This window comes from Somniosus microcephalus, chromosome 4, assembly GCF_052327205.1.
Source record: "Somniosus microcephalus isolate GS21.2 chromosome 4, FLI_Smic_1.0, whole genome shotgun sequence".
Lineage (NCBI taxonomy): Eukaryota > Metazoa > Chordata > Chondrichthyes > Squaliformes > Somniosidae > Somniosus > Somniosus microcephalus.
The window spans coordinates 89,745,835-89,764,751 of NC_140990.1; the positions used below are offsets into that span (position 1 = coordinate 89,745,835).

Sequence of the window (18,917 nt, forward strand, 5' to 3'; positions counted from 1 at the left end):
GAAATGATAATCTGGGACAAAATTAACAGTCACTTGGAAAAGTGTGGATTAATTAAGGGAAGCCAGCACAGATTTGTTAAAGGCAAATCGTGTTTAACTAACTTGATTTAATTTTTTGACAAGGTACAGACAGGGCTGATGAGGGCAATGCGGTTGACGTGGTGTACATGGATTTCCAAAAGGCTTTGCTAAAGTGCCACATAATAGGCTCGCCAGCAAAGTTGAAGCCCATGGAATAAAAGGGACAGTGTCAGCATGGATACGAAATTGGCTAAGTGACAGAAAACAGAGAGTAGTGGTGAACGGTTGTTTTTCAGACTGGAGGAAGGTACACAGTGGTGTTCCCCAAGGGTTGATACTAGGACCACTGATTTTCTTGATATATATTAATAATTTGGACTTGGGTGTACAGGGCACAATTAAAACATTTACAGATGACACAAAACTTGGAAGTATAATGAACAGTGAGGAGGACAGGGATAGACTTCAAGAGGACATAGACAGGCTGGTGGAATGGGTGGATATGTGGCAGATAAACTAAAGGGTACAATTCTAAAGTGGGTGCATAAATAGAGAGATTTGAGGGTATATGTGCACAAATCATTGAAGGTGGCAGGGCAGGTTGAGAAAGCGGTTAAAAAAGCATACAGGATCCTGGGCTTCATAAATAAAGGCATAGAGTCCAAAAGCAAGGAAGTTATGATGAACCTTTATAAAACACTGGTTCGCCTTAACTGGAGTATTGTGTCCAATTCTGGGCACCGCACTTTAGGAAGGATGTGAAAGCTTTAGAGAGGGTGCAGAAAAGATTTACAAGAATGGTTCCAGGAATGAGGGACTTCAGTTACGTGGATAGACTGGAGAAGCTGGGGTTGTACTCCTTAGAGCAGAGAAGGTTGAGAGGAGATTTGATAGGTGTTCAAAATCGTGAGGGATCTAGATAGAGAAACTGTTCCCATTGGCAGAAGGGTCGAGAGCCAGAGGACACAGGTTTAAGGTGATTGGCAGAAGAACCAAAGGCGACATGAAGAAAAACTTTTTTACATAGCGTGTGGTTAGGATCTGGAATGCACTGCCTGAGAGGATGGTGGAGGCAGATTCAATCGTGGCTTTCAAAAGGGAATTGGATAAGTACCTGAAGGAAAAAAATTGCAGGGCTACGGGGAAAGGGCGAGGAGTGGGACTAGCTGAAGTGGTCTTGCAGAGAGCTCGAGGGGCCAAATGGCTTCCTTCTGTGCTGTAATCATTCTATGATTCTATTCTATGACTAAACTCTAGCCCAGTTCTAGAGGTTATTAACATCAGTAGAAACAAGTCCCAACTGTCAGAATGATCTTGGTTCAGTCCTGGATGTGATTAACAGCAGCAATAACAGCAGAATCCAACCCCTGTAGTCACTTGTGAACTCGCTGGTGTTTTAGCAGGTTGGATGACTGAGCGAATCCCTTCCCACACAAGGAGCAGGTGAACGGTCTCTCCCCAGTGTGAACTCGCTGGTGTCTCAGCAGGTTGGATGACCGAGTGAAACCCTTCCCACACTCAGAGCAGGAGAACGGCCTCTCCCCAGTATGAACTCGCTGGTGTGTCAGCAGCTGCTTTCTGCTTTTAAAGCTCTTCTCACAGTCAGAACATAGAAAAGGTCTCTTACCAGTGTGAACAAGTTGGTGTATCTGGAGACTGGATGACTGTGTGAATCTCTTCTCACACACGGAGCAGGTGAACGGCCTCTCCCCAGTGTGAACTCGCTGGTGTGTCAGAAGGTTGGATGAATTAGTGAATCCCTTCCCACACATTGAGCAGGTGAATGGCCTCTCCCCAGTGTGAACTCGCTGGTGTCTCAGTAGGTGGGATGAATCAGTGAATCCCTTCCCACACACTGAGCAGGGGAATGGCCTCTTTCCAGTGTGAGTGCGCTGGTGTACAGTGAGTTCAGATGATCCCCTGAACCCAGTCCCGCAGTGAGAGCACATGAATGGGCCCTTGTCAGTGAGAACACGTTGATGGCATGTCAGTTCCCCAGAACTTTTATAGCACTTCCCGCAATCCGGGCATTTAAAAGGTCTCTCGTCAGTGTGAATGCGCTGGTGTGTCAGCAGGGCAGATGACTGAGTGAATTCCTTCCCACACACAGAGCAGGTGAACGGCTTCTCCCCAGTGTGAACTCGCTGGTGTGTCAGCAGGTTGGATGACTGAGTGAATCCCTTCCCACACACAGAGCAGGTGAACGGCCTTTCCCCGGTGTGAATTCGCTGGTGAGTCAGCAGGTTGGATGACTGAGTGAATTCCATCCCACATTCAGAGCAGATGAATGGCCTCTCCCCGGTGTGAACTCGCTGGTGTGTCAGTAGCTGCTTTTTACTTTTAAAGCTCTTCTCACAGTCAGAACATTGAAAAGGTCTTTTGCCAGTGTGAACAAGTTGGTGTATCTGGAGACTGGATGACTGTGTGAATCCCTTCCCACACTTGGGGCAGGTGAACGGCCTCTCCCCAGTGTGAACTCGCTGGTGTCTCAGTAGGTTGGATGACTGAGTGAATCCCTTCCCACACTCAGAGCAGGTGAACGGCCTCTCCCCGGTGTGAATTCCCTGGTGTGTCAGCAGCTGCTTTCTACTTTTAAAGCTCTTCTCACAGTCAGAACATTTAAAAGGTCTCTTACCAGTGTGAACAAGTTGGTGTATCTGGAGACTGGATGACTGAGTGAATCCCTTCCCACACATGGAGCAGGCGAACGGCTTCTCCCCAGTGTGAACTCGCTGGTGTGTCAGAAGGTTGGATGACTGAGTGAATCCCTTCCCACACACGGAACAGGTGAACGGCCTCTTCCCAGTGTGAGTGCACTGGTGTACAGTGAATTCAAATGACTGCCTGACCCCAGTCCCACAGTGAGAGCACCTGAATGGACTCTCATCAGTGTGAACACGTTGATGGCACGTCAGTTCCCCGGAACTTTTATAGCACTTCCCGCAGTCCGGATATTTAAAAGGTCTCTCATTTGTGTGAATGTGCTGGTGTGTCAGCAGGTTGGATGACTGAGTGAATCCCTTCTCACACACGGAGCAGGTGAACAGTCTCTCCCTGGTGTGAATGCGCTGATGAGTTTGCAGCTCAAATGGGTAATTGAATCGTTTGCCACAGTCCCCACATTTACACCGTTTCTCCATGCTGTGACTGCGTTTGTGTGTCGATAGGCCAGAGGATTGGCTGAAGCCTCGTCCACCCACAGAACACGTGTACGGTTTCTCATTGCTGTGAACGGTGCTTTTTGCTTCCATGTTCAGAGGCCGATGATATTCAGGTCCGATGAATCGAGTGACTCTGTCAGATCTTGATGTGATGTTTGGTTTGAGATTCCCGTCTGCAAACCTCCCTTTCTAATGCCCTGTAAAATGAATTTAAAACAGGAACAGAGGGAGTGTGAGAGAGAACCCACAAAAAACAAAGGTAGGTTGTGAAATTGAACTTTATTAATCTGGTAATTTGTGGGGTCGACACCAGAAAAAAGTCAGCATGAAAGCTGCCGGGTTGTCATAAAAAGCCAACTGGTTCACTAATGTCCTTCAGGGAAGGGAACTTGCCACCCGGTCGGGGCCTACACAAGGCCTCTATAGGAGGAGAGAGAGGTGGGGGTGGGGGAGAAGGACGGGGGCTTTATATACCTGCTACTCGACTACAACTTTGACAGAACCCGTGACTTCCACCACCTAGAAAGCCAAGTGAAGCAGGTGCATGGGAACATCATCACCTCCAAGTTCCCCTCCAAGTCACACACCATCCTGACTTGGACATATATCACCGTTCCTTCATCATCGCTGGGTGAAAATCCTGGAACTCCTTACCTTCACCACACGGACTGCAGCGGTTCAAGATCAAGGCCCACCAGCAGCTTCTCAATGGGAAACTGGGGATTGGCAATATATGCTGGCTTTGCTAGTGATGCCCACATCAAATGAATTTTTAAAATCTGTATATGTAAAATGGACTACAAGGCTCTACACAAATACTTGTTCCTAAAACAATACTCTTTTACATTGTAGGGACAGTGTCTGTTTAACAACCTAATCTCCCCCAGAATCCACCTCCCTTGACAGTCTCACATTGGAAATTGTTGGTCTCCTCCATCTCAAACTAATACAACAAGACCTTCAGAGGCAGCCTACCTTCCGTCACCTGCAATAAAACTCTTACCGACAGCTGCTGAGTAATGGCGGCTGCAGCACCCACAATTCCCCATGCCCCAGAAACCGCTCTATCCAACGCGCTGATTTCCCCGCAGAGAGTGCGCATGCTCCCCGGGGCTGCGGGCCATTCTGGGAACCTGGCTCCTGTCCTTTGTCCCGAGTCGACTGAAGAATCCGGGAAGCCGCGGCTCGGATGGGGGAGGCGCTGCACCCTGGGTTTCCTGGTGCCGGGGCTGTGGCCGCACGTCCGCTGGGCCGGCCGCTCTGATTCGGGGCCTGAGACGCGCACTCGGTGTTGCTGAGGCCGCGCTCGCCCCCGCTCAGTGTCCTGGAGCCGCACCGCGCATGCCCCGCGCAGGAAGGAGGTCTCCGGGGACCAGCCCTTCCCGCGCCTACGCCCCTGCTGATGGACATAGGCCGTATTCACACTCGCGGGGCATTCAGGGGAAGGGCATCCGCCATGTTCATCAAAGCAGAATGAAACAACGCAGAAGGCGGCCATTTGGCCTATCCTGCCTGTACCGGCACTTCGGCAGAGCTATAGAATTAATTCCACTCCCCTTTTTGAAGAAGAGCAGGGGAGTTATTCCTATGTCTTGGCCAATATTTATCCCTCAACATAACAAAAACAGATTAGCTGGTGCATATAGGTACCAACGATATAGGTAAAAACGGGATGAGGTCCTAAAAGCTGAATATAGGGAGTTAGGAGGTAAATTAAAAAATAGGACCTAAAAAGGTATTAATCTCAGGATTGCTACCAGTGCCACGTGCTAGTCAGAGTAGAAATAGAAGGATATTTCAGATGAATACATGGCTAGAGGAATGGTGCAAGGGGGAGGGATTCAAATTCCTGGGACATTGGAACCGGTTCTGGGGGAGGTGGGACCAGTACAAACTGGACGGTTTGCACCTGGGCAGGACCGGGACCGATGTCCTAGGGGGAGTGTTTGCTAGTGCTCTGGGGGAGGGTTTAAACTAAAATGGCAGGGGGTTGGGAACCTGAGCAGGGAGACAGAGGAAAGGGAAACAAGGATAGAAGCATAAGACAGGAAGGAGAAAAGCAAAAGTGGCAGTCAGAGAAAGCAAGGTTTTAAATCAAACATGGCCACAGTAAATAATAATTCTAAAAGGTGTAAGAGTGTTAAAAAAACAAGCCTGAAGGCCTTGTGTCTTAATGGGAGGAGCATTCATAATAAGGTGGATGAATTAGCTGTGCAAATAGAGGTAAACGATGTGATATGATTGGGATTACGGAAACATGGCTCCAGGGTGACCAAGGCTGGGAACTCAACATCCAGGGGTATTCAATATTCAGGAAAGATAGGGAAAAAGGAAAAGGAGGTGGGGTAGCATTGCTGGTTAAAGAGGGGAGTAACATAATTGAAAGGAAGGATATTCGCTCTGATGATGTGGAATTTGTATGGGTAGAACTGAGAAATACCAAGGGGCAGAAAACGTTAGTGGGAGTGGTATACAGACCTCTAAACAGTAATGCGGAGGTTGGGGATGGCATTAAACGGGAAATTAGAGATGCGTGCAATAAGGGCACAGCAGTTATCATGGGTGACTTTAATCTACATATAGATTGGGCTAACCAAATTAGTAACAATACTGTGGAGGAGGAATTCCTGGAGTGTATACGGGATGGTTTCCTGGACCAATATGTTGAGGAACCAACTAGAGATCAGGCCATCTTAGACTGGGTGTTATGTAATGAGAAAGGATTAATTAGCAATCTTGTTGTGCGAGGCCCCTTGGGTCGGAGCGATCATAATATGATAGAATTCTTCATTAAGATGGAGAGTGAAGTAGTTGACTCAAAGACTAGGGTCCTGAATTTAAATAAAGGAAACTACGATGGTATGAGGCGCGAGTTGGGTAGGATTGATTGGGGAATGTTACTCAAAGGGTTGACGGTGGATAGGCAATGGCAAACATTCAAAGATCGCATGGATGAACTACAGAATTTGTTCATCCCTGTATGACATAAAAATAAAACAAAAAAGGTGACTCAACCGTGGCTAACAAGGGAAATTAGGGATAGCATAAGATCCAAGGAGAGGACATATAAATTGGCCAGAAAAAGCAGTAAACCTGAGGATTGGGAGCAGTTTAGGATTCAGCAAAGGAGGACAAAGGGATTAATTAAGAGAGGGAAAATAGAGTATGAGAGTAAGCTTGCAAGGAACATAAAAACTGACTGTAAAAGCTTTTATAGATATGTGAAGAGAAAAAGATTGGTAAAGTCAAGCGTAGGTCCCTTGCAGTCAGAATCAGGGGAATTTATAATGGGGAACAAAGAAATAGCAGACCAATTAAATACATACTTTGGTTCTGTCTTCACAAAGGAGGACACAAATAACATCCCAGAGATGTCGGGGAACATAGGGTCTAATGAGAGGGAGGAACTGAAAGAAATCAGTATTTGTAGGAAATGGTGTTAGGGAAATTGACAGGATTGAAGGCCGATAAATCCCCAGGGCCTGATAGTCTATGTCCTAGGGTACTTAAGGAAGTGGCCCTAGAAATAGTAGATGCATTGCTGGTCATCTTCCAAAATTCAATAGACTCTGGAACAGTTCCCATGGATTGGAGGGTAGCTAATGTTACCCCACTATTCAAAAAAGGTGGTAGTGAGAAAATGGGGAATGATAGACCGGTAAGTCTGACATCGGTAGTGGGGAAAATGCTAGAGCCCATTATAAAAGATGTAATAGCAGAGCACTTGGAAAACAGTGACAGGATCGGACAAAGTCAACATGGATTTACAAAAGGTAAATCGTGCTTGACTAATCTACTAGAAATTTTTGAGGATGTAACTGGTAGAATAGATAAGGGAGAACCAGTGGATGTGGTGTATTTGGACTTTCAGAAGGCTTTCGATAAGGTCCCGCATAAGAGATTAGTGTGCAAAGTTAAGGCACATGGGATTGGGGGCGAGAGAACTGGATGGCAGACAGGAAGCAAAGAGTTGGAATAAACGGGTCTTTTTCCAAGTGGGAGGCAGTGACTAGTGGGGTACCGCAGGGATCGATCCCAGCTATTCAAAATATGTATCTATATCTATCTATCTATCTATATATAAAAGGATATGTCTCTCTGTCTGGCTATACAATCAAAAGTTATAGAGCGTACCAACACATGTTATATCAAAAGAAAGCTCATCATTAGGGGACTCTTGTAGGCGTATTTACTTTTTGGTCGGACAAAAATTGTGCCGACGGTATCCAAAAAAACGTTCAAAATTCCGCTCATTTGCATCGAGTGGGGGCGGGTTCATTGTGTGTGCGGGCGGGCCATCCTACAGTCGAGTGACAGGACCATTGACCAATCCTACACTTCAGTGACCTGACGGTTGACCAATCGGTGCGTGTGTGAGCGGGCCTTATCATTCTGAACCGAGGTGAGTGTCAGCCATCTTGATTCCTAACTACTAACTATTGATTTATTTTTCCCACTTTCTGTGTGTGGAGGGGATTTTATCCAGCACAAATTTGGTACTTAGGAGCCCAACTAGCTCATTATATAATTTGCGTGTAATAAATGAGTCCAGTATGTGATTTATTTCTCGGGGCCATGTCAGTGCGGGGGCCCGGGGCCGAGGCTTCTCCAACCGCCAGCAGCGCAACTCCAGTCCCAGGCTCCCGGCCTAGACAGGGACCAACACTGGCAGAGGGGAGAGGGTCTGCTGCCTCCGCTCCATTCCTGGGGTCGGTAGGTGGGGAGGCCTGGGGTAGGTCGCAAGCCCCGAATAATTATCTGAAGGTCCCGTGTTTGCAGCTGAGGGGATTTCTTCTGCTGACAGCCCCAGGTTAACGGCAGCCATCTTTGTCAAGGAGGGCGAAAAGTTTCAGTGCGACGCCATTTTGATTCAGTGTGTAACAGAGTGCATGCGCGGCCACCTCAGTACAGGGACATAGAGTGGGTGAGGCTTCAGTGCTCCCAATCGGGTCCTGGAGAAACAATCGAGTGTGTGGGCAGGGCCTAATCTTTCCAACTGAACAGCAAGCGGCGGCCATTGTTGTTTGTGATACAACACACTGACAGGTGAGGACCCCCTTTTTTAATAAAAAGATTGGTGAGGTTGTAAAGTGTATATTATAGAAAGATTTACCAAAAATGTTTTATAAGTACTTTAAGTTTCATGTTTCAAGGTATTAAAAGGTAGGCTGGGCCCCGTCAGTGCAGGAGCCCAAGGCCTAGGCTTCTCCAATGGCCGGCAGCGCAACTCCAGTCCAAGGCTACCGGCCCAGACAGGGACTAACACTGGCAGAGGGGAGAGGGTCTGCTGGCTCTCCCTTTCCCCCCGCTCCCACCCACCCCCTTCACCCCCCCCCTCACACACACCCCCCACACACCCCCTCCCACCCACCCCCTTCACCCCCCCACTCCCACCCACCCCCTTCACCCCCCCCACCCACCCCCTTCTTCCCCCCACCCCCTCCCTTCCCCCACCCCCTCCCTTCTTCCCCCCTCCACACCCCCCCCTTCCCCCCCACCCACTTCCCCCCCCCCCTTCCCCCCCACCCACTTCCCCACACCCCCCCTTCCCCCCACCCCCCTTCCCCACACCCCCCTTCCCCCCACCCCCCCTTCCCCCCCACCCCCACCTTCTCCCCCACCCCCACCCACACTCACTCTCTCCCCCACACACTCACTCTCTCTCCCCCCCACACACACACACTCACTCTCTCTCCCCCCCCCCCACACACACACAATACAATACAATACAAATCACTTTATTGGCATGATAAGGTACATCTTATGTTGCCAAAGCATCAAAATACATTTATGGTTGAACACATAAACGCGGTTCCATTCATACAGTGTATAAACAGGTATATCCCTGAGTTTATAAATATACATTCGCCTTGTTTATATATACTCTTGTCTTAGTTTACTGGTTGTCCCTCTGTTCATGGCAAGCTGTAACATAGTGTGCCGCCAGTGTTACACAGCTTCTCTCCTCCCCCAGTAGGAATGGGAGTTTTTGGTTGTCAGTCAGATTTCTGAATTCAGGGCATATTTGTGAGAATTTTTGGTAGAAATTCTCTCTGATGCCCTGACATTTTCCACAGGCTGTGAGGAAGTGCATCTCTGTCTCAACTACTCCCTGACTGCAGTGAGAGCATATCCTGTCTTCTCTTGGCAGCCTGGTCTGCCTTTTTCGATCGCTAGGCTATGTTCGCTAAGTCTGTACCTTGTCAAGGTTCTTCTCAGTTTGTTATCCTTTACCATGGTCAGGTAATCAGCTATGTTGTATTGTCTGTTTAGGGCCAAGTAGCAATTGAGTTTGCTTTGGGTTTTTGTTGTTTCTGCCCAATATGACAGATATTTTTCCTTTTGCTTAGCGACGATTGTGTTGGGTCGAATTCTTTGTGTTACCCTGTCACTGTCCTGGGACTGGTTATTGTTAGTATTGTTATTAGTTACTTTATTGAGTCCCAGGACTAGTTGACTGAGGGTATTCTTCTTTATGGTCAGCTCTTGGCATTTCAGGGCGTCGTAGTGATAGCATTGGGGGTTGCTCATTTGTAGGTGATTCCAAAATTTGGTGGCTCTTTTTTGGATAGTGATTATTAATGGGTATTGGCCTAGTTCCGCCCTGCATGCGTTGTTTACTGTTTTCCTTTGAGTCCGGAGGATACTTTTACAGAATTCCGCATGTAGGATCTCAATTGGGTGTTTGTCCCATTTTGCAAAATCTTGTTGTGTTAGTGGTCCCCAGACCTCACTGCCATAGAGTGCAATTGGTTCAATTACTGATTTGAAAATTTTGAGCCAAATGCTAATTGGGATTTCTATTTGGATTGATTTTTTGATGGCATAGAAAGCCCTTCTTGCTTTCTCTTTCAGTTCATTCACAGCCAGTTTGAAGTTTCCCGTAGAACTGATTTTTAAGCCCAAGTATGTGTAGTGAGTGGTTTGTTCAATTTTGGTTGTTCCTACTGTGAAATTTATTGTGGGTCCATGTTGTTTGGATCTTTGCTGGAACACAAGGACTTTGGTTTTTTGGGGATTTATTGTCAGGGCCCAAGTCTGGCAGTACGACTCCAGCAGGTCCAGGTTCTGCTGTAGACCCTCCTTAGTTGGTGACAGCAGAACCAGGTCGTCGGCATAGAGGAGGAATTTAACCTTGGATTCATATAGGGTGAGGCCGGGTGCTGTAGATTGTTCAAGTAGTTTTGCCAATCCATTAATGTAAATATTAAAGAGTGTCGGTGAGATTGGCGAGCCCTGCGTCACCCCCCGCCCCTGTGGGAAGTATTTTGTTTGTTTGTCTCCAATTTTAACTGCACATTTATTGTTTGTATACATTGATTTAATTACATCATATGTTTTCCCTCCTACCCCGCTTTCGATAAGTTTCAGGAATAAACCGTCATGCCAGATGGAGTCGAAAGCCTTCTGGAAATCTACAAAGCATGCGTAGATTTTGCTTTTGTTATGGTGAACGTGTTTGTCAATTAGGGTCTGTAGGGTGAAGATATGATCGGATGTTCTATAGTTTGGCAGGAATCCAATTTGGCTTTTACTCAAGACATTGTGCTCTTCAAGGAAGTTTATAAGTCTTTTGTTTATGATGCTACAGAATACCTTCCCCAGGTTACTGTTTACACAGATGCCTCGATAGTTGTTTGGGTCGATTTTGTCCCCACTTTTGTATATGGGTGTTATGAGTCCTTTGTTCCAGATGTCAGGGAAATAACCGACACTCAGAACCAAGTTGAAGAGTTTTAGGATAGCCAGTTTCAGTTTGTCGTCTGCGTGTTTAATCATCTCGTTTAGTATGCCGTCTGTCCCGCAAGCTTTTCCTGGTCGCAGGTCCTTGAGTTTTTCAAGAAGTTCTTTTTCTGTTATTATGGCGTCTAGCGGGTTTTGGTTATCTTTTATGGCCAATTCAAGCTTTTCCAGTTTTTTGCGTATTTGGTGTTGCTCTGGTCTTAGTGTGTTTTTCTGGTATAATTTTTCAAAGTGGTTTACCCATGTGTCCCCATTTTGAATGGACAAATCGTCGTGTTGTTTTTTGTGTAGTGTTTTCAAGTTGTCCCAGAAACAATTCGACTCAATGGATTCCTCCATGGAGCTGAGTGTATTCTTAATAAATTGCTCTTTTTTGGTCCTGAGTGTGTTTCTGTATTGTGTTAGCGTCTGACAATAAGTAAGGCGTAATTCCTCATTTTCTGGATGTCTGTGTTTTTGGTTTGATAGTTTTCTAAGTTTTTTCCTCATGTTATGGCAATCATGGTCAAACCATTTTTCATAGTTTTTTGTTTTGGGTTTGTTCTTGCGAGCTTTCAAGTTTGCATTTGTTGCCAAATTATCAAAAATATTGTTTAGTTTACTAACTGCCCGGTTTACGCCTTCTTTATTGTGAGTGTATATGTTATCCAGAAAGGTGTCTAAGAGAGCTTGAGTTGATGCATTGCTAATTGTTTTCTGGTATTTTTCCGTGTCATTTTTGGCCCATCTGTACGATTTTTTGGTGTTGTACAGTTTACTGGGTTGTGTTTCTATGTTGTTTGTTTCTGTCTTTTTGAGAAACATAGTAATTTGGCTGTGATCTGACAGTGTTGTTTGTGGTTTGACTGTGAATGCTCTGAAAGAGGATGGGTCCAAGTCTGTAATCATATAGTCTACTGTGCTGCAGCCAAGAGGTGAGCAGTAGGTCGATCTTCCTAGGAGGTCTCCTATGAACCTACCATTGACAATGTACAGACCCAGGTTTCGACAGAGCTGTAGTAGCTGTTTACCGTTGGTATTTGACTGCTTGTCGCAGTTATGCCTGTATGGAAGGGAAGGGATGTCAAAGTGGTTATTCCCGAATACGTAATTGTTTCCCTGATTATTGGTGAAGTCTGGTTCTTCGCCCGTTCTTGAATTGAGGTCCCCACAGATCAACACGTTCCCCTGGGCCTGGTATTGGATCATTTCCCCCTCCATGTTGGAGAAGGTGTCCTCTTTAAAGTACGGGGAATCGATTGGAGGGATATAAAGTGCGCAAATGTAAACATCTTGGGTGTTTGAGATAATCTCCCTCTCAAGTTTGAGCCACATATGGTTTTCGCCCTTTTTTATAAATTTGATGTAATTCTTAAGTTCTGTTTTAAACCAGATCAGTATGCCTCCGGAGTCTCTGCCTTGGGTTACACTTGGTAATTTATTGGAGGGGACCACTAGCTCAGTGTACCCTTGGGGACAGCTGGTGTGTCCTTTTCCTTTATACCAAGTTTCCTGTAAAATGGTAATATCTAGATCTTTAGTTTCCTCTATGAACTCTGGGGTCCTACTCTTCACTTCTCGCACTGAAGAGCGTAGACCTTGGATATTCCAGGTCGAAATATATAAGGATTTCATGGTAAGTTTTATCTTTTTCTATGATAGGTTAAAGAGTGGTACGTGTTTGTCGTGTCTAAGTGTGGGGAAAAAAAGATCACCCCAGTTGTCTACAAAAGTTAATACAATTTGGTTACAGTTCTTTCTATTAATTAGTCCTTGATCCATAAGGCGGAAGTAGATGCTGCTGCACATCTGCTTATTGTCTCTTAATGGATTGTTTCTGTCTGAGGTATTGCGTACGTCCTGTGCATCTCTCCCTCTGTCTGGCTGGTAGCGGTCCTATTCCCCTGTGGGACAGGAGTGGTGCAGGTCTGATAATGTTGTTTTGCATGGGGATCCTCTCCGGTCTCGGTTGGTGTGGTGGTGGTCTTTGTAGTGTTCCTGATATGTACCCCGCTGATCTCTGGTGGTCGGGGGGGGGGGGTGGGGTCCTCTTGGAGTCTGGGTATGGACCCGGTTAAAAGCGACGTCCTTCAGGGCTTTAGCAAAGATCGATATTTTTTGCCTTTGGATGTGGACGTGGTCGTAAAGACATTCTTCATCGAGGGTGGGGTGTTGGGCCAGGGGTACGTTGTGGTTTGATTCGCATTCTGTTGCTATGCTGGCATTTATCTCATGAATTGTGTTGTTGTTGAAGTCTGTTCTCGGCAATATTGTGGAAACAGTGATTCTAGTGTTTGGAAATGTACTGCTTGCCTTCCTAATCATTGCTCTGAGCGATGTTGCTACCTCTTTCTGTTTGGCCTTTAGGTCATTTGTGCCCGTGTGTATTATTATGTGTCGGGGGGGAGCCTAATCTGGCTTTGGTCAGCCATCCCATGGCTCTGTCTGTTGTTGGGCACCAAATCTTTTCTACTTTACTTCTAGGGAAGAGCTTTTTCTCCCATAGAAATTTCCCATTTGAGTCTATGAGTATTACGACGTCAGCCTTGTTTGTGTTTACTGTCTGGTGGCTTTCGCCTGGACTCATAGTGTGTGTGCTGGGCTGGGGTGTCTGGTTTGTGCGTACCTCTTGTGAGCGGCTCGCTTGTGGTTCCATGGTGGTGGGGGAAGATTGCGAGTCAGTATGCTGGTCGGTCTGTGTGGCACCCCTTGTATTGTGTGTCTGTTGCTTTTGTTCCGTGTGGGAGTGCAGCCGTTCCGTCCGGCTCTGTCTTGTCTTATCTCTAGTCTCTGGTTGCTGGTCTAATGGTGTTTTCTCTCCTCTATGGCTCTCTTCTTTTTCCTGCAGCTCTTTCACCTGATTCTTAAGTAGATTCACCTGGTTATCAAGTCTATTCAGCTCTCTCTTGTGTCTCTCCCTCTCCTGCTTTTGTTTGTCATTCAATTTGAGGACCTCCTCTCTAAGTTTAACCATCTCTATCTCTAATTGATTAAATTTATCTTTCGGTTGTATCTGGCTGTGTGATCCCGGGGTATGTGTCTGGTCGGCCCTGGAAGGCTCACTCACTTCCTGGCTAAGCTGGTCGGCCCTGGAAGGCTCACTCACTTCCTGGCTATGCTGCTCTTCTCTTGGTGGGCTGGGAATGGTAGGGGAACTATGTGTGGCTTCCTCCGTGGTAGTTATGCTGGGGTTTGTCAGTTGTATCGTGTGGCTGTGGTTCCCCGGGGTTAGTGTCTGGTTTGAACTGTGTGGCTCGTTCATCCCTTGACCATGCAGATTTTCTCCTGGTAAGTTGTCAATGTTGGGGGGAGTGCGGGCCACTCTGGGGCTGTTCATTCCCCTCGTAGTTGATCTTTTCTGTGTCCTGAAGGCCGTTGCAAATTTGTCGAGGTTGCCTTGCACTAATATTGTTCCGGTATTGTACGCATTGACAGTCGTGATTGAACTGTCTCCTGGTGTGTTAATTTTCATTATGGACCCATTTGCGGTATTTTTTAGCTTAACACTGGTATAGTGTGATTTTATTGCTCTGACCCAAGCCGCTGGCTGATCTGAGTAGAATATGAGGTTACTTTTTGTCCCATTGTTGTAACAGTCAGTAAAGAGAGTTTCTGGTTTTTCTCTCATCTGAGCATGCTTGATCGTTTTTATAGCTTTTTTTGTGGTGTTGGGGGGAATCTGGAAGCGGGGCTGTTGTGGATCTTCTGATTCGCTCATTTTTGGTAAAGTATTGTTGATCTTAGAATAAGCTTTTCTGGGGCCCCGGGTTTGGTGTTACCCTCTCCCTGTTCGCGAACTTTCCCGGTCCCCCTCTCCGACCCCGTGGTCCCTGGGCCTCGGCTCCTGGGTTCACCCTTCTCAAGTCCGAGTCTGTGAGCCGCTGTTTCCTGGTGCCTTCGGGCTGTTCCCCTCCCCCTCAGAGGTCTCTGGGCCTCTGTTTCGGCCTGGCTCCTCGGGCCTTTCCTTGGGCCTCCCTCCCTGGGCCCTGTACTCACGGTCTTGGTTGCGAGCCTTCTGGTTGCTCTCCTTCTCCTCAGAGGTCTCTGTACCTGCTGGCCTGGCTCCTCGGGCCTTTCCCGTGCTGGATTGTTGGGCTGCGTTCCGAATCTCCTCGGCTGTGCCGATTTCTGGGATGCGGCCCGAGTCCTCTCCGCTGTGCCGATTGCCGGGCTGCGTTCCGGATCTCCTCGGCTGTGCCGATTTCTGGGATGCGGCCCGACTCCTCTCCGCTGTGCCCGTTGCCGGGCTGCGTTCCGATTTCTGGGATGCGGCCCGAGTCCCCTCGGCTGTGCCGGTTGCTGGACCGCTGGGCTGCGGCCCGAGTCACCTCGCCTCCTCGAACTCGGTCCCGATGCCGCCGACTCAACCACCGCTGCTGAAGCCCCGTGTGGCTGCCGTTCACTGGTTTGTGTAGTTCTTCTCGTTTCTTTTTTTTTTGCTTTGGCTTTTTTTTCCCTCTATTTTCCTCTGGGTTTTTTTTTCTTTGGTAGTCTTTCTGGCGGTCTTTTCCTTCTCTACTTTGTCTAGACTAATCTAAACTTAAACTAAACTAAACTAACTTAACTAGAACTAAATTTAATTTTAAAACACTCACTCTCTCTCCCCCCCACACACACACTTACTCTCTCTCTCCCCCCCACACACACACTCACTCTCTCCCCCCCCACACACACACACTCACTCTCTCCCCCCCACACACACACTCACTCTCTCTCCCCCCACACACACACACACTCACTCTCTCTCCCCCACACACACACACACTCACTCTCTCCCCCCACACACACACACACACTCACTCTCCCCCCACACACACTCACTCTCTCCCCCCACACACACTCACTCTCTCCCCCCACACACACTCACTCTCTCTCCCCCCACACACACTCACTCTCTCTCCCCCCCACACACACACTCTCTCTCTCTCCCACACACTCACTCTCTCTCCCCCACACTCACTCTCTCCCCCACACACTCTCTCCCCCCCACACACTCTCTCTCTCTCTCTCTCTCTCTCTCCCCCACACTCTCTCTCTCTCCCTCCCCCCACACTCTCTCTCCCCCCCAGTCTCTCTCTCTCCCCCCAGTCTCTCTCTCTCCCCCCCCAGTCTCTCTCTCTCTCTTTCCCCCAGTCTCTCTCTCTCTCTTCCAACAACATGCCCTCAAAAAACCCTCGGTACCGCCGAGCACTTCAGCTAGTATATATAAAAATAAAATGATCTAGATGAGGGAACTAGATGTAATATCTCCAAGTTTGCAGACGACACAAAGGTGGGTGGGCGTGTGTGCTGTGAGGAGGATGCCGAGAAACTCCAGTATGATTTGGACAGGTTGGGTGATTGGGCAGATGCAGTATAATGTGGATAAATGCGAGGTTATCCACTTTGGTGGCAAAAACAGGAAGGCAGATTATTATCTGAACGGCAATAGATTGGGAGAAGGGGAAGTGCAATGAGACCTGGGTGTCCTTGTGCACCAGTCACTGAAGGTAAGCATGCAGGTGCAGCAGGCGGTTAAGAAGGCAAATGGTATGTTGGCCTTCATAGAGCGAGGGTTCGAGTACAGGAACAAGGATGTCTTGCTGCAGTTGTACAAGGCCTTGGTGAGACCACACCTTGAGTATTGTGTGCAGTTTTGGTCACCTTATCTGAGGAAGGATGTTCTTGCCATGGAGGGAGTGCAGCGAAGATTCACCAGACTGATACCTGGGATGGCAGGAATGACGTATGAGGAAAGATTGGGTCGATTGGGCTTATACTCGCTGGAGTTTAGAAGAATGAGAGGGGATCTCATTGAAACTTATAAAATTCTAACAGGACTGGACAGACTAGATGCAGGAAGGGTGTTCCCGATGGCCGGGGAGTCCATTCTGTTTGTGGGAGCTTGCTGTGCGCATATTTGGCTGCTGCATTTCCCAGGATCCCAAAGCGCTTTACAATTAAGTACTTTTTGAAGTGTAGGCGGTGGGTCCTCCAACCAATCTGGGAGCCTGAGGGGCGGGACTTGCATCAGCTGATTGTCTGATCCACAGGGCAGCGAGTTTCTCCAGTCTCTTGTTAGGGGCCAGGGGAGGCTGTGGGCCTTTTCCCCCCCTTATTTAATACAGGCTCTTTGTTTCACAACGGACTGTCTCAGTTTTAAATATAGTTTTTTTTTTAAAGAAGTGTTTCATTCATCAGAAAAAGACAACGTACTGGTCATACTGGTCAGCTTAGCAGAATCTCCTCATATTTATAAAAAAAAAACTTGCATTTCTACAGCGCCTTGCACGATCACCGAATGTCTGAAAGCACTTTACAGCCAATGAAGTACTTTTGAAGCGTAGTCACTGCTGTAATGTAGGAAACGCAGCAGCCAATTTTGCGCACAGCAACCTCCCACAAAGGGATATGGGGATCTGGTGGGAAACTGGAGAGGTCAAAGATCAGCCATGATCTTATTGAATGGTGGAGCAGGCTCGAGGGGCCGTATGGCCTGCTCCTGCTCCTAATTCTTATGTTCTCAGATAATTGAGAGTTGATCTCATTGAAACATACAAGATTCTGAAGGGGATTGAGAGGGTAGATGCTGAGAATTTGTTTCCCCTGGCTGGAGTGTCCAGAACTAGGGGGCATAGTCTCAGGATAAGGGGTCGGCCATTTAAGACTGAGATGAGGAAGAATTTCTTTACTCAGAGGGTTGTGAATCTTTGGAATTCTCTGTCCCAGAGGGCTGTGAATGCTGAATCATTGAGTTTATTCAAGGCTGAGATCGATAGAATTTTGGACCCTAGGGGATTCAAGGGATATGGGGATCGGGCAGGAAAATGGAGTTGAGGTAGAAGATCAGCTATGATCTATTGAATGGCGGAGCAGGCTCGAGGGGCCGAATGGCTGACTCCTGCTCCAAATTCTTATGTTCTTAAAACAGCAACGTGATAATGACCAGATAATTTGTTTTAGTGATGTTGATTGAGGAATAAATATTGGCCAGGACACCGGGGAGAACTCCCCTGCTCTTCTTTGAAATAGTGCCATGGGATCTTTTACGTCCACCCGAGGGGGCAGATGGGGCCTCGGTTTAACGTCTCATCCGACATCCTTCAATACTGCACTGGAGTGTCAGCCTAATTTCTGTGCTCAAGTCTCTGGAGTGTGTGGTGTATGTGCCTTTAAGAGCCCCAGGTGTGCTGTGATGCCAGTAATTGCCACTCGGGCTACATAAGCCTGTATATTGTGTATATCCGTTAGAACCCCCCCCCCCCCCCCAGACTTTGCTTAGTAAATACCTATGAACCAACTCCTGTCTTCAGTGTCTTTATCAACACACGGACACTACAGTGGCGACGAAGTGGAAACGGACTTACCTGCAATTCGGCAGCACCTCAAGGACATCGATTCCTCGGGTGTCCAGAAGACTCAAGGAAGTGAGAGAAGCTGTGGTTTCACCAGCTGGCCAAGCTGGTGGCAGGTACTGCGCTAATCCTTCCTGGGCGTCAGGCTGGGGCTCCAGCGGCTGGCTCTACAGCTGAGACAGGCAGCGAAATCGGAGGCAAGCAATAACGGACTGGGAGGGAGCACTCGGGAGACGGCCGGCGCGGGAAGCAGGTCAGCGTTCAGACCTCCGGCGGGAACAAGTCTCCAACAGTAAATAAAAAAAGAGAACGGAAACCGCAGTAAACAGCGTTGTTATCGGCAGCAGCGGCGGGAAAGCGCGGGAAGCGCCATATCTTTTCTGAAATGCCTAAATCTGGTAATATTGATGCTTTTAATAGCAAAATAGAGGATTGGACCACATACGTGGAAAGAGTAGAGGTATATTGCACTGCAAATGGAATAGAAGATGAAAAAAAAGCTTCAGTACTTCTGAACTTAATGGGCGCAAAGACATACGGGCTGTTACGAAATTAAATCACTCCAGCCAAACCAAAGGACAAGAATTTTAAAGAAATTGTTGATACCCTGCAGGAGCACCTAAACCCAACACCGCTGCTGATAGCGGAACGATTCAAGTTCTTCAAGAGAAATCAACAC

General features: G+C 47.6%; 1 protein-coding gene across 1 annotated transcript in view; it reads right to left on the reverse strand.

Annotated features, from left to right (window-relative positions):
• Nucleotides 1–943: 943 nt before the first annotated feature.
• LOC147119494 (uncharacterized) overlaps nt 944–18,917 on the reverse strand; it is a 49,472-nt gene continuing 31,498 nt past the window's right edge. Inside the window, exon 2 of the mRNA XM_085985064.1 lies at nt 944–3,379. Coding sequence (XP_085841190.1) covers nt 1,395–3,272 — 1,878 coding nt within the window. The 5' untranslated portion in view covers nt 3,273–3,379 and the 3' untranslated portion in view covers nt 944–1,394. The remainder of the gene's footprint in view (nt 3,380–18,917) is intronic.